This window comes from Agelaius phoeniceus, chromosome 10 (genome assembly GCF_051311805.1).
Source record: "Agelaius phoeniceus isolate bAgePho1 chromosome 10, bAgePho1.hap1, whole genome shotgun sequence".
Taxonomy (NCBI): domain Eukaryota; kingdom Metazoa; phylum Chordata; class Aves; order Passeriformes; family Icteridae; genus Agelaius; species Agelaius phoeniceus.
In genome coordinates this window covers 10,899,401-10,913,549 of record NC_135274.1, presented here as the reverse complement: position 1 = coordinate 10,913,549, position 14,149 = coordinate 10,899,401, and the positions used below count along the sequence as shown (strand labels likewise).

Genomic DNA, 14,149 nt, shown 5'->3' with positions numbered 1-14,149 from the left:
TACAAGACACCCCAGGATATTTTCATGAGAAAAAGATTTTGAAATCATAGAAAAATTAGTCTCTATAACACCTCATCAGCCATTTCCACCATAACAGTGGTATCAGAGCAATAACTTAATCTAGGATGAAATGAGCATGCAACATGTCCAGGAGGAAGATAAAGAAAACAACAGTGCCATAGTTAAGCTTCCTCATAGCACAAACCTTTTGATCAAAGGAGCATGTACCGCTGACCTCATATCCAGAAATGACATTCATCAAGTGAACTCAGATTTGAATTTAAAACAAAAACAAATAGAAAAGCCTCAAAACAAACCCAAACAAAACCCCAAACAAACAAAAAACCCCCACAACTTACATCAACACACTGAGACAAAAACAATGGGTTAACAAGTTTGTAATGTATAATATCTCAACAATTTGTTTACAGGTATTTCAGCTGAGGCTCTCACCATGACCCATAATATTTAATGCACTTCCTTCATCATTTTTTTTGAGGTCAGGCTATAAGCATACTGTAATCTAGCAAGCATAATTATTCCTGCAAATTTAGAAAGGCGCGGCTTACTACGCAGAATTTCAACTACAGACAGATGCTCAGAAAAAAAGAAAACACTTTCACCTAAAATATTGTTCTGATTTCAAGACAAAATTATAAAAATTCATTTCATAATGAAATTATTTTAAGTTATTTTTTATTCTGGTAAAAATACTTTGGTAAAAACTCTTCAGCACGTCCATATAGTCTAAGATTACAGAGATTTTCTCAGCTGAACAGAGCTTTTGGCAGTGAATAATCCCATGCATAGAAATCTTTTTATATTTTCTTGCTGTCACCCACGCTTGATAACACAACTTTTAGCTAAAGGACACATAATTTACGTCTTGTTCACGAGGGAAACTAAGGATAGGAATGCCAGAAAACTACAGAAAGATAATACCCGAATTCAATTACTTCCATGACCATTTCAAAGCAGAAAAAAAAGCAAGAGAAAAACACGATCTTACTTTTGCTGATGGGTCAGTCTTCAGTACTTGGTTTGCCAAAGAAAGGAGAGGTTATGTTGACAGCTGTTCATTACAATTCCTTCTTTACTACAAGAGCTTAACTCTGCCACTGGCTGGCTGGCCCATTTCTGCTAGCTTTAGCACACAACAGTGCCCCTAAAAGCTCCTCCTCTTGACAGCATCTGTCTGGATACAAGCACAAGCTTTCCATAGAGCCATTTAGGTCCTGGGAACAAGCTACAAGTAAGGGAAACCATTAGAAGTAAATATTTTGATGACTAAGTCCAGGATTTGGCAGGCAGAAATTCATGCCCACTGATACCACCAGCTTTACAGTAGAGTAGTCACATCTTCACAGTGTTACAAGTGAAAATTACTTCCCTGACAATAACTTGAATGATGCACAAAAAAATAGAAGCCCGACCTTTGAAAGCATGCACTCTGATTTATGCAACATGTCCAAGTCTTCAGAGAAGGAGGGTTCATTATTTGTTTCTTACCAAGCTTTTATATTTGTGCAATTAAAAAGGGAAAACATTGGTGAAGTGTCCACACAAAACATTAATAACATATCTAAATATGTGCATGTCAGTTATGGATCAGTCAGAAAGCAATTGCTAATTCCAACAAATGCCCTATATAAACTCCAAATACTCACCTTTTTTCTGGCACCCACGATAGCTGAGGCAAATCTACCTTCTGTTCCCAGAAATGCTGCCTACAGCTGATATTGTATCATGGCAAATGTACATCCCATGGTATTGCCGGTGAAAATGATACTGCTCCATAACTTTATTTGCAATTTATAGGCTTTGTGGGCAATATGCCAGTGCCTTCTCTTAATCTGGACACAGCTCTCTGAGTAGACAATGATCATGTAATTAGACCAGATGAATAAAAGATGGAAGAAGAATCATCTATACATTAGGTCCTATATACCTACATATTTATTGTGCCTTACTCTCAGCTACTAATCAGCACATTAACCTTGTTTTCTCCGCATGAGCGCTAAGAACCATACTAAAATTAGGTCAGAAATTCAGATCAGATCAGCTGACTCAGCCCAGCAAGATTAGACAAAGACTAGTTGCTGTTATTTTTCCCAATCCAATACGCTGTGTTTATCCTGCAATGTACAATGGATCCATACATTTTTCCCCACAATTAAGCTATCAAAGCCAGACACCATGAGACAGCAATCACACTGAAGGTACATCAGTGCTACTGAAGAAACACAACCCAATGTATCCTTTGGAAAGCAAAGTGTACAATCAAACAGTTTTTTTAAGGTAATTTTTCAGATCTTGTTTCAAACTGCTCAGACTAATGCATTTCAATGAACTTTAGTCATTCAGCATAGTTATGAGATGATTTAGGTAAATAACAGCTGCTTCTAAATAGTGTTGTGTGTGAATACCACCACTTTATTAGACAAAGTATTACTCATTATTATCTTGTTAATATACACAAACAGCCTTCTTCTAATAGAGGCCATCTGAACACTAAAATTGAATAGCTTCTAAATAATTCAATAATTGGACTAGCAGATAATTCTCTGTAGGTGCCAAAGGCTTCTGGCTGCTTTATTTTGATTCTCACATGCAAAAGAAGAGTATTTTTTAGAACCCCCTCTCCTTCCCAAAAATCTACCTGCAGTTAATCACAGGGGATGGCTCTCTTGTTGCTAAGGAGATTGTTTTCAGCTACTGGGAGTCCCCAGACTGATAACAGTTCCCACTGCACATGTGCACCACTTGCTATCTAGGCCACGCTCTCAGGAATTAGGGATAATATAAATACCCACCAAGACAAGGTAAAGACATAAAGAATATAGTACAGTACAAAGAAGAAATCAGTGATCCTACTTTATCTTTCCTGACTGCTGCATTTCAATAGACAACAGGGTCTTGGATGAAACTCTGGAGGTTACTAGAGGGAGCCAACTCAATTGCAATCAGCCTAAGTGACTTCAGACACCATGGTTCCTTTGGTCAAATCAGGTATTTTCCCTTGGTCTTGCTTTTAGTTTTTCCAACCAAAGGTTGATCTCATGTATCTTTTTTTACCTCTCCAAGTTTACAAGGGAGAAAACAGAAAAGACTTAAAGAAAGTGCTTTTCAAGATTTCCTGAGGTGTTTTCCCACATTGTTTCCTCAGGCAGACATTGTTCCTCCCCTCAGTGTTATTGAGATAAGCCAAATGGGGAAGTGTCACAGCACATGCCCCAGTTAAGATAGCCACAACATACAGAGTATCAATACACAATTTCAGAAAGCTTTAAGCATTCTCCCATACACAGTAACACCATACCTCATCAGAAGGCTTCAGGCTTCTGCCCACACAGAGTAGCATCAGGTCACTCCAGAAGGCTGCAAGCAACTGCCCTCCTTGTCCTTTAGCCCAGCCTTTTATCCCCTCCTGTTGATGCCCTGCACCTGTGTGCCCTCTGCTCCCTTTGGTGGTTGGTCAGTGCCCCTGGGCACTCCATGGCTCATTGCTGTCAGTGCTGCTCACCTGCTGCTCACAGCTGTGCCCATTGAGGATGAGGCTGGGCCAGCCCCATCCCAATCACCACAAACTGTGTGCCTACAGGGAGGGATTAGAGGGGATCACTGCAAACAGTTTCCCACAGAAGAGCACTGTACTGAGGAAATGTTATCTCCAAACCACATACAAATACATGCTGTTCCTCTAATAAGCCCACTCTGTTGGTAGGTCCTCTACCTCCTGTCTTCTGGCTCTATGACTGAGGATAAATATTCTGTTCTCATTGATCTCAGCTGAGTGTGGGCAAGAATTTCATGGTTTGGCTCAGCCCTAAATCATCTGTACTTCTCCAGAGCTCTTCATCAAATCGCTTTGCCAGGATCAATGAACAAAACCACACAAACCAACCACACTGTAGGAAATACTGTCACTACTATTAAAATGATGTAGAAGAGCTTAGCTAGAGGACTATAAAGAAACAGGTAGGTCCAAAAGTTACTCTCTCGTGTCCCAAGAAACCTATTCATAACAAAATCTGTTCTGGTACTTAGTAACTTTTATGGTCACACATATAAAAGTACATGCAAGCAGATTAGCCAGAGTACAGCCTAATTGGCTGTATTCACCTTAATTTCACATTAATCCTATCACTCCAATGAAATTACTGACAATCCAAATAGTTCCACTTCCTGGAACATAAAGCAGCCATATTTTTGCTTTAAATTCCTTCATCTCCCTCTTCTCTCAAACTGTGTGCTGCTCTTTTCCTTTTAATGTTCCATCAAAATTATCAGACTACCGAGGCGTTGCTCGAACGTTCACAGCACAGCATGTCTGTTATACCTGGGTGTACAGTACCCAAGACATAGCATAAAATTTAATCACTTAAACTGAAATACAGAAGATTCATGCTGGGGGAAAAAATTCAAAAGACCTCCTATGAGTTTATGCTCAAGCCATCCATTCACATATAAATGTTAAGGATTTGGATGGAGGATTTACCGCTATTGCAGAATTTTACCTTCACCTCTAGAAAAACAATTATTTGTACTGGCAAACGTGTATGCAATAAATATTTATATCTATGCCATTCAACATGCTTTTCTTCTCCAAGAGGCTACAGAGATTTCATTGATATCCATTGGCACAAGCGGCCAGGTCATGCAAGTGCTCCTCTCATTAACTGTCAATTAAAATCAATGGAATTGTTCAAGAAGAGCTGTTATAGGGTTCTGCCCATCAGGGGCTTGATCCATTTTCCTGTAAGTGATTGCAATATTGTTACTGACTTCAGAGATCACAGAATTGAAAGGAAAATGTAAATAATAGATGCTTTTTTAAAAAAAACCTCAGACACCAGTTAGAAGGTTTTGAAAATTTACCAGATTTAAAACATCAGCTCAAGAAGAGTCTATTTTGACCTGTGAGACTGTCCCTGTCTTGCTCACACACAAATACATTTTTGCACAAATTATAAACTGTTCATCTAAAAGCACTAAGAGGATGACAACCCATTTGTCACTAGATCTACATCTATTCCAAGCACTCAAACTTTTTGTTACAAATCACACCTGCTCAAGATGGCACACAGGCTCAAGCAATATCTACACAATGTAAACCACACATGTTAGAGGCCTGACAGAGGCCAATGGTCTGTACTGCTTTTGCCAGCAAGCTGCTTAGAAATCAACTGCTCTACACATATTTACCATATCTGAATCCCTTGTTTCTCATTACTCTGCCAGACCACTCATCTTTTTATCAAAATATTTACCGTTTTATTGCTTCTTCTTGTTTTCGGCGTTTTTCACTCTTTTCTTTCAAGTAAGCCAGGTTTGTTTCATTCCTCATGCGATCATTCTCTCGAGCAATGTCTGATGCATTCTGTATAACCAAGCCATCATAGGCCTTCATCCCCATATCTTCAATGTACTGGAGAAAAGCGCCCAAAGTGACCTCCTCCTGATTAGAACTCATCATCTTGCAGGAGATAATGAACAAAGGAAAGCAATGTTTCCTGCAGGTTGAAAAACACATAATACCTTAATCAGTAGGAAAATAGCTTATGGTTTATGACAGCAAGATCATGTCAGTTGTAATTAACATCTCCATAAGAGACAATTTTTCAGACTTTCCCATTTAAAGGATAATAAACAAAGCAATTCAGAAGACAGAAGAACATTACTTGAGACAAGAGGAGACAAAACCAAGAGTCTCTTCTTCCAGGCAATGCAGATCCAAAAAAATTATACTGTTTAAATCCCAAAAACATTTCCTTCCACCCCTTCCCATTTCCTAGACCCCAACGGTTGCATAAACACTGCCATCCTGAATCTCAGTTTGAATTGAACTGAGAAGGTTTCCATCACAGGACAAGAGGTCCTCTTTTACAGTTTAGATAATGCTGCAACAGAGCAGATTACCAGAAAATAAAATCCTATTCTGACTACCAGAAAAAGTTCTTAGTATCTGCAGGATATTTAAAGCTGAGGTGAAAAACATTGTTCTGTTTTTTAAAACAAAAAACGTAAAAGCATTCTTAAGGCTCAAAATTCAGAAAGAAATATTGTGAAATATTTTCCTGTATTTCTTATTAATGTGATATAAGCCCATAAGCCATGGTCAGTTGTTGCCTAACATCTTGAAGCTCTAAGAATGGACATGAATGTCCAGCTGAGCTGGGACCTTCAGAACAGACCCTTGAGGTCTCCAAGAATCTGTATTCCAGAGGTAGGACAGACACTGGGGTGTACAGCATCCCCTGCTAAACACCTTGGATCAGAAACACTTAGACCCCTGGGTCATTGCTGGGTCTGTGGCATGCAGCCTAAAAACTCTACAGAAAGGTCCCAAAGGTTTTCCATTCATCAACAGAACTCCTGGGAGTTGCAAGAGCTCTAGTGTATAGACACATCACTAAATACTACAGGAGACTAAAGGCAAGGTAGAATTTCAAGAGACAGACTGTCTATCTCTAAAGTCTATGCTGGATAGGACTGGATTAAACTTATTAAACTAGTAAAATAGAAGTTAAAAAAATAGGACTGTTCCATCTTATTTTAAATACTGATTATTGTAAGGTCCAGAACATTACAAGCTTGAGTGGCATTACCTGCACACAGCCCCTTGAGAAGCCCTCATCCCCCAGGCAGGGAGTTGGTGCAGGAGCCTCTGAGTGCCTTGCTGGCAGAGCTGGCAGCTGAACTCAGCTCTCTAAGGCACGTTTGCTTATTCACTGCTACAGCATTCCTCCCTTCCCTGAAGAAGGATGGCGTGGCTTCTCGGAATCAGCCTCAGAACATGCCAACACTACAGCTAGAAAAGATCTTATTGAATAGGCAATAAGAATCCTGTCTGCACACAGATTTTAGGGGCAGGGCTCCTGTGGAATCAGTGACAAAAATATTTCCCTTATTTCTTAGTATGAGGTTATATTTCTAATATTTATTACATAACTGGAGAAGTAAAATTCTAATCTAGATTGGCACTGAAAATAAATATAAATGATCTTAAGGATTCTATAAATCCTCTCTGGGCCTTCAGATCTGGGCCCTGACTTTGAAAATGCAAGGAATGAATAGAGTAGAAAAATGTATTTCTGCCCTTGAATGCTTTTCCCCCATTTTGCTTGGGGGGAACTTTTGAAGCTGACAATGGCAACAAGCAGCTAGTTTCAGGCACTAAATACCTTAAAAGCACACTGATAATTTCCCCTTTTTCTCTCGTGCCTGCATATCAAAGTTATTTCTGTACAATGGTAACACAACTGTTAAAATCTGAAGACTCAGAGGATGCCAAGGGTCTTCTCCTATTACCTCTCCTGCCTTCCAAGAACAACCTTTTCTATCAGCTAAGCCTGAACATGAAAATAAGGCTGATGTTGAGGGTCACTGAAATGATCTTTAAGCATTTTCAAGCATGGGTATAAGCATCTCCTACAAATCCCTGCAGGGTAAAAGCAGTGAAGGAGGTCTTAGTGCAGCCCAATGTGCCAGCATGCCATTTCACCCAGCTCTGACACTGGAGCTGGCTGGAACTCTGCTGGGCTGGAATATGCGTTCAGCCATTCTATATGCTCACCATAAGTAGCACACTGTCTGCACAGGAGGATGTTGGAAGGCTGGCAGTGAGCTGAATAGACTCCATGAATGTTATGATTCTTCAGCAGACATCATTTCAGGCTAATTCCTAACCTTGGTGATCAAGAAAAGTAAGGCCAGATATCAAAGCCCCTTCCTGAGTCTCTCTCTACAGCATGAAGGCTACAAGATTAAAAGCAATGCTAAGAGCACAGACAGCTCTAACTCCCCTTTCTCTAAACTCCTCAAATGATATCTGCTTTTTGATGGTTAAAATCTGGGTTGTTTCCCCAGTAGATTGTTATTTTATTGTGTATTTCATTTTTGACTTCTAGTAAAATCTTTTTTCAGCATATGTTGAATTAAATTCAAAAAAATCTGCACAACAGAGAAATCTCACCCTAGTGACCTGAATGGCAGTATTGTCATTGATTTCTTCAGTGACCATGGTTTACTTCTGAAATATAATAGGAAATTTTATACTGAAGATAACTTCAACAGGGTTTCAATAAATGCAGTTCTCATCCATTTTTCCCCAAGACACATGATATGCTTTACATTGTCTTTTGTGACTCTACTGCATTTCTTCCCTCATTTTTTCCTTTATTTTTGGAGGTCAGAAATGAGCTGAGAATTAAGGATATGCTGAATCTCCTTGTGTTATGATGTTTATTTTTTAAACAGGAGGATGAGGTCATTTCAGTTGCAAAAGAATTAAATAAAAAGCCCTTCTGCTTCATGAACTGAGGAGAGACTTTATATTCTGGTTTGCTACAGATTTTTTTTTTATTACTAAATGATGCAAAAATTTACTATTTGCTAAATAGATCAAGATCTCTTCTTTGTCTTAACAGGGGCCCAATCCCACAGCAGTACTGAGCAACTGAACTCCTCCTGTGACTGTTGATCCTCATGTGCTTGTGGCACCAAAATCAGTTTGGGGTACTCCTGGGGGTAGCAGGGGACACACAGATATTTCAGAACCTTGAACCTGCTCTTATGGCACTAACTCCAAAAAGTCTCTGTGCAAGCAGCAAGCATCTTCTGATTCAAACCCCTTGTACCTCCTGTGTATGTGGTATTTTACAGTCTCACTACGTTTACTAATAGTGAACAGTTGTGCATGCTATACTTAAGCAGGGATTAAAAATGCAAACAGCAGGAGCAAGAAGCTTAATTAATTGCTGTAAACATTTTTACAGTCTTAGTATTCCTTGGGCAGCACACCAGGACCAATTTTACTTACAGGTATTAATGCCACTTCAGAGAATATGTTACCTTAATAAATGTGCTCAGTAGCTACAACAGGCTGCAATCAACACATATGGCCCCTGGAGCCCCATGCAGTGCCTTCCTGTCCCCCTCCTTGGAAAATGGCTGGACAGCACTGATCAGCTTTTGAGCAAAGGTTAATGACTGGTAAACTCAGGCAGTGAGCAATTCCTAACCATTTTCCAGGGCAGATACAGGCACAAGCAAGGGTTCTGTTTGAGTACATTCATATTTGACTAAAACTCTGCAAATGCAAATGGCTAAATAAGTAACATAGGCTGAGGCCCCACAATCCTGGTATCCCTAACACATAGGGGTTAGGGATGCACACTGTAGTCAGGGACTTTGTTAGCCACTAACAAGGACTATACACAGTCACCTATGTATTTGTAATCAAGTTGCTTTCGGTGCATTTTATTTTCTGAAATCAAGCAATCCTAGAAAATTATAACTGGCAGTTGCACCACTTGAGAAATTCTTTAGACACTCCTTTCTTTTCCCCTCCTCATTGTGAGGGAACAAAAGGAGACAACAGGGCAGAGGAAGAGCCTTGGAGCTTAGCTATTGAAGCTAACATACTGAGAGGTCAACAAAAATTGTTTGGAGGAACTTGATTCTGGCTGTTCACTGAGCATCTTTGAAAATCCATCCAAGCACAAGGACACAAAGAAGGAATTCTCCATCATGTACACTTCGCTTCTTAAAGACTAGCACTTTGTGGAACCTCACTGAGAAAAACCCACCATCACATGCATCTTGCTTACTGACACCTGCCCCTCCAGGTACGCCCGGACCAAAGCTCGCACTGGCACAGCTCGTATATTCAGCTGTCAGCATGGGAGGAGTAAAGCAAGAAAGATTTATTTTTTTTTCCTTCCCTGCCAATGCATCTGGTTTACTGGCAAGGGCAAGCAGTCCCCTTCCTGGTTCGCCTAAAAATATTTACATAACTAAATTCAAGATCATTGTATTGATTCAGATACAATTTCTGTGAGAGCATAGTGCATTGTGTTTCACAGGATGGTTGCATACCTTACTTCTAATCCAACCCTTTGCTCTGATGCCACACACACAGAATTTTGGATCAAACCACCTCCTTTTCACATGATCAGTGTGAAAAATATTGATTTCAGAATATGAGTAATCAACTGAATATCACAGTATCCAAGCAGTGCTACATGTGAAGATTCTGACATGCCATTCTCTTATTCACATCAGGATCCCCAAAATATCAGTTGCTTTTCAGCTTGCTTGACAGCCATAAGCTGCAGCTGTGCTGCATTGAAAATTGGCAATGCTGACATTAAACTGAAGGAGCTTTTTGAAGTAATGACAAAGGCACTGATTGCCTTCTTCCAAACCAGAGGGATTTTTTTTTTTTAATTTAGCATAGGAGAAGAGACCATGGAAAAACAAGTGTGGGCTTGCCCAAAGTCCTGAGTCCAATCTCAAATTTATCAAGTCCTACTACACACCTCTCCAGTACTGCCTGATTCCCTCCCAAACACTGCCTCCTCTCTTTGAAAGAACATCTGCTTTCTCATTACCTTTTAACTCCCTTCACTAAATTCATTATATCAGAAGGATTCTGCACAAACAGGGATAACCAGCCATTGAACCCTCGAGTCTGAGCTGTTGTATTCTAGCGTCTTGCAAGAATAAAAGCAGACAGGCCAGCTGTATCCAGTTTTTACAAACTGCTGACCACAGCAGCACTAATAAGGACCTAATGGTATTGGGTGTAAAAAAAAAAATACTTTCAGTGAATCAAGAAAAAATTAATGAGGGAAAAATATACTAGAGACTACTTTGCAGAACTCTGTCTCCTATCATAACTGTGCCTTCTATCAAGTGATATTTTAAATACCCAAACAAGTGAATGTGATGAGACAACTTGCTAAGAAATGCCTTTTAGAGATGCATTCCCTGCTCATTCTTAACAATAAAATGACATGTCTGTTTTCACATACAGTGATCCCCAAAATTATAATGTCAAAGAGGAAAGACCTTCTGAAATAGGCTGCAACTTTCCTACTACATATCATTTGACAACTATATATGCAGCTATTTAAAGAAAAACAATCAAGGAATCACTACTGTCATTTGAAAGTAAAAAATACACTTCATATTCTGGCTAGGATTGCAGATTATATACCTGGTGCTCATTGTATTGCACAGCATGAGCTGTGCACCTGGGTGAAATCACTAAAGCTAAGTAGTGCTGAGCCCTTCACTTAAAGAGGTTAAAAGTGTCTCCTTCAGTAGACTGAAATTGCTACTGCATGGATTTAAAGGAATAGTCAATTTCTGCTGATGTCCTACCCTTCCTAGGGGAAAGCTGTGTTCCCCATAGTTTTAAGAACTAAAAAAAATAGTCTGGGCCTTGAATTTTGGCCCTCTTCCAGGGTGGCTTTTGAAAAGGAAAAAGGTCTTTGCTAACAATGATCCCCTATGACTCCAGGATGTAAAAGCTGTTGTTTACTTTGCAATAAAGCAACACTTCTATCACTTTTATTCCCAGAGGAAAATAAGCCTTCCTCCTAAACGTGTGGATGCTGGACAATTGCAAACCTAGATTCAGAATGGCCAGCACTGAAGTGTAATTATGACTTTTTATCATCCCATTATTATATAGACGACTTACAAATAACAACAAGAAATAAAACCACACAATAAGCAGACATATACACACATTCTCTATGCAAATAGGAGTGCATTTGGACTCAGAAGAAATCACGAGCTTCTTGCTGATGGACTTATTTTTTTCCTCCTCTTTAAGAAAATGAAATGGAGATTTCACTACCACCAGCATCATGTTAAGGTGCTGTAAAATATTAATGGTGCCATGGGTCTGATAAGTGACTATCATAGATGTTAGAAATTATTTCAATTAATTCATCAGAAAATAAAAAAAGAATGGTTTTAATTATTTAACAGTGCTTTTTACAAACAAAAAGAATCAGCTGCAAAATGTCTTTATTACAAGCACAATCAACATGTGAAGTACACAAAACCAGTCAAATGGACTTCAGCTTTTAGTTTAGCAATGGCTTGATTAATACCTTCTAAAACTACATGCAACCTCATCACTATGCATTCTGACAACTCATTATTTCATTTTGTAATGTTATTTTTTTCATTCTAATTAGCACCAGGTGTTAATATGTTATTAGCATGCTCATATGATGTATTAAAACAAGTACGTACCAAAATTCAAGTCCACGGGGACCACTAAGTGCAATAATCAAAGGTGACTTTTGCCTGTAAAAGCCCTTTCCTGTGGTTATCTCAGTGCAGTCGGAAGGGATATTTCAGCACCATAAGAAACAGATTTTCAGTTAGGCTCAGTTTTTTCTTCAGTTAAAGTGCATTAAATCTTGTTGGCAGAATTGCCCAGATTGTAGAATTCGACATCACTATAAGTCAATGTGTTATGTTACAGATCTTCTTAACATATGATTAAAATGGCATGGAAAGTTTGGCTTTAAAAATGAAGTGGAAAGAAAAGACAGGTGCTTGCTTCTTTAAATCCACATTCAGAGAGGAGAGGGTACGGATAATGGGAGGGTATAAACAACACCCTGCGTTGAGGTCCAGCAGAGAAGAAACTGGATGATTTTTACCCACTTTACAACACAGACGATTACAGCACCATCATATGCACTAACACAGAGATTTCTAAGGTGCCTCATTTGAATATGTTCTGTGGAGACAAAAAGAAAGGAATATAAGGAACAGCAAATATCCTATCCAAATGGCTTCTTGCAGCAGGAAAGATGCTTGCTCGCTCATTGCCACTTACAGAAGGTCTGAAACAGTCTGGCTCGTGGCATCGTCTCTGTCTCTCCCCCGTGACTACAGGCAGGCTTGCTCTCTCCAGCTGCCCGGCTCCGTGGATGCTGCTGCTGATTAATCAGGGATTCTCAAACAAAGAGCAAGCCTACCTTCGGGTGCCAGCAGGACTGTGGGGCTCCTCTCCCGCTGCAATCCGGCTGCAACCAGCATCCTAGCACCTCGGACAGCTCCGCCGCGCCGGGCCCATGGACACGCGGCACGCCGGAGCTGGGGCGCGCCGGGAGCCGGCGCGGCAGCCGCGTCTCTCCTGCCTCCGAGGCTCGGGCGCCGGCACAGCCTCCTAGCTAGGCAACAGTCTCGCCCTTATCGCCACTGCACTGAAGTCTGATTAGCAAATAATCCAGTGGGGGGAAGAGGGGAGGAATCTGCATGAGCAGCACTGTACATCACATGGAGTCTATAGGTAGGAAAGAATATGAAACAACGCCCTTTCCCCCTCCTTCTCCCTTCCCCAAAAAAAAAAAGAGAAATTGTTCTTCCACGGAGAATGTATTAGTTAACCTTTAGCCCATATTATGGCTCAAGGAAATGAGTAGCCACTTAAAAGCAACACCTAAGCCTCGGTTTGATACCTCACATTGATGTATCTTTTGCACTCACCCTCACTGAAAAGCAGTGCAAGGCACACAATTACTGCTGACGCAGATGAGAATGCTGCTTGGGGAAGGAGGGGAGGAGCTTCTCAGCCCATCAAAACAACCTCCCACCACCTGCTCCCATTGCACAAGAACAAAACTACGCAGCTCGGACAGACTGAGCGTGACATTTATGCCATTTGCCTTATATTGACATGCACACTCTGGAAAGAAGCATTCTGTTTGAAAAGCATTCAGGGTGAAACTACACAGTTTTATGCTTATCCAGAATTTGTGTAATGGTTTGGAAGAAAACATTTCCTTTCTTCTGAACCGGATCAATCTGTGTTATAGCTCCTCCTTGCAGAGTATGTGCAGTTTTGCTTTCTCTCCCCCAAACCTGCAGCCTGGACACAAAGCAAAAGCGTTCACTCCCTGCACCAAAGCCAGGGAAAGGAGTGATGGCTGAATGTGCAGAGATTGCATTATCCCATTGTCAAATGTCATTTCATTCTTTCTTCTTTAAGTTACAGGCATATTTTTCTCTAGCATAAATCTTGATTCTGATGCTACAGTAACAGTTGAATTTATTCCTAAAACTAATAAAAGAAATTATGGTCATGGAATGAAATCCTTTCAAAGTAATGCATGTTCACATGAAAAGCTTGCTGTCACATAAATAAGACCTCACCTTCAGAGCACAGGAGAACTTTTTGCAGATTTACTACCCCACAATTGGAATATCAACACTACCCCACATTCAACAGTACTCAAGATAGCCAACTAAACTCATTGAAAAACACAGTGACCACCTTCATGCATTGGAATCACAGCCTGAAGAAAGCCTGATGCTAAAATTGTCTCTCATATTC

At 40.1% G+C, this 14,149-nt stretch overlaps 1 protein-coding gene across 5 annotated transcripts in view; it reads right to left on the bottom strand.

Annotated features, from left to right (window-relative positions):
* Positions 1–13,359, bottom strand: part of NYAP2 (neuronal tyrosine-phosphorylated phosphoinositide-3-kinase adaptor 2) — a 135,790-nt gene extending 122,431 nt beyond the window's left edge. Inside the window, exons 1-3 of one of the 5 annotated variants that reach the window (XM_077183873.1) lie at positions 13,303–13,359; positions 12,055–12,550; positions 5,271–5,513 (exon numbers count right to left, since the gene is read on the bottom strand). In XM_077183873.1, coding sequence (XP_077039988.1) covers positions 5,271–5,476 — 206 coding nt within the window. In that variant the 5' untranslated portion in view covers positions 5,477–5,513; positions 12,055–12,550; positions 13,303–13,359. Of the gene's footprint in view, positions 1–5,270; positions 5,514–12,054 lie in introns of all 5 variants that reach the window. The other 4 variants (XM_077183871.1, XM_077183872.1, XM_054639691.2 and 1 more) reach the window with 4 other exon arrangements.
* Between the last annotated feature and the right edge of the window lie 790 nt (positions 13,360–14,149).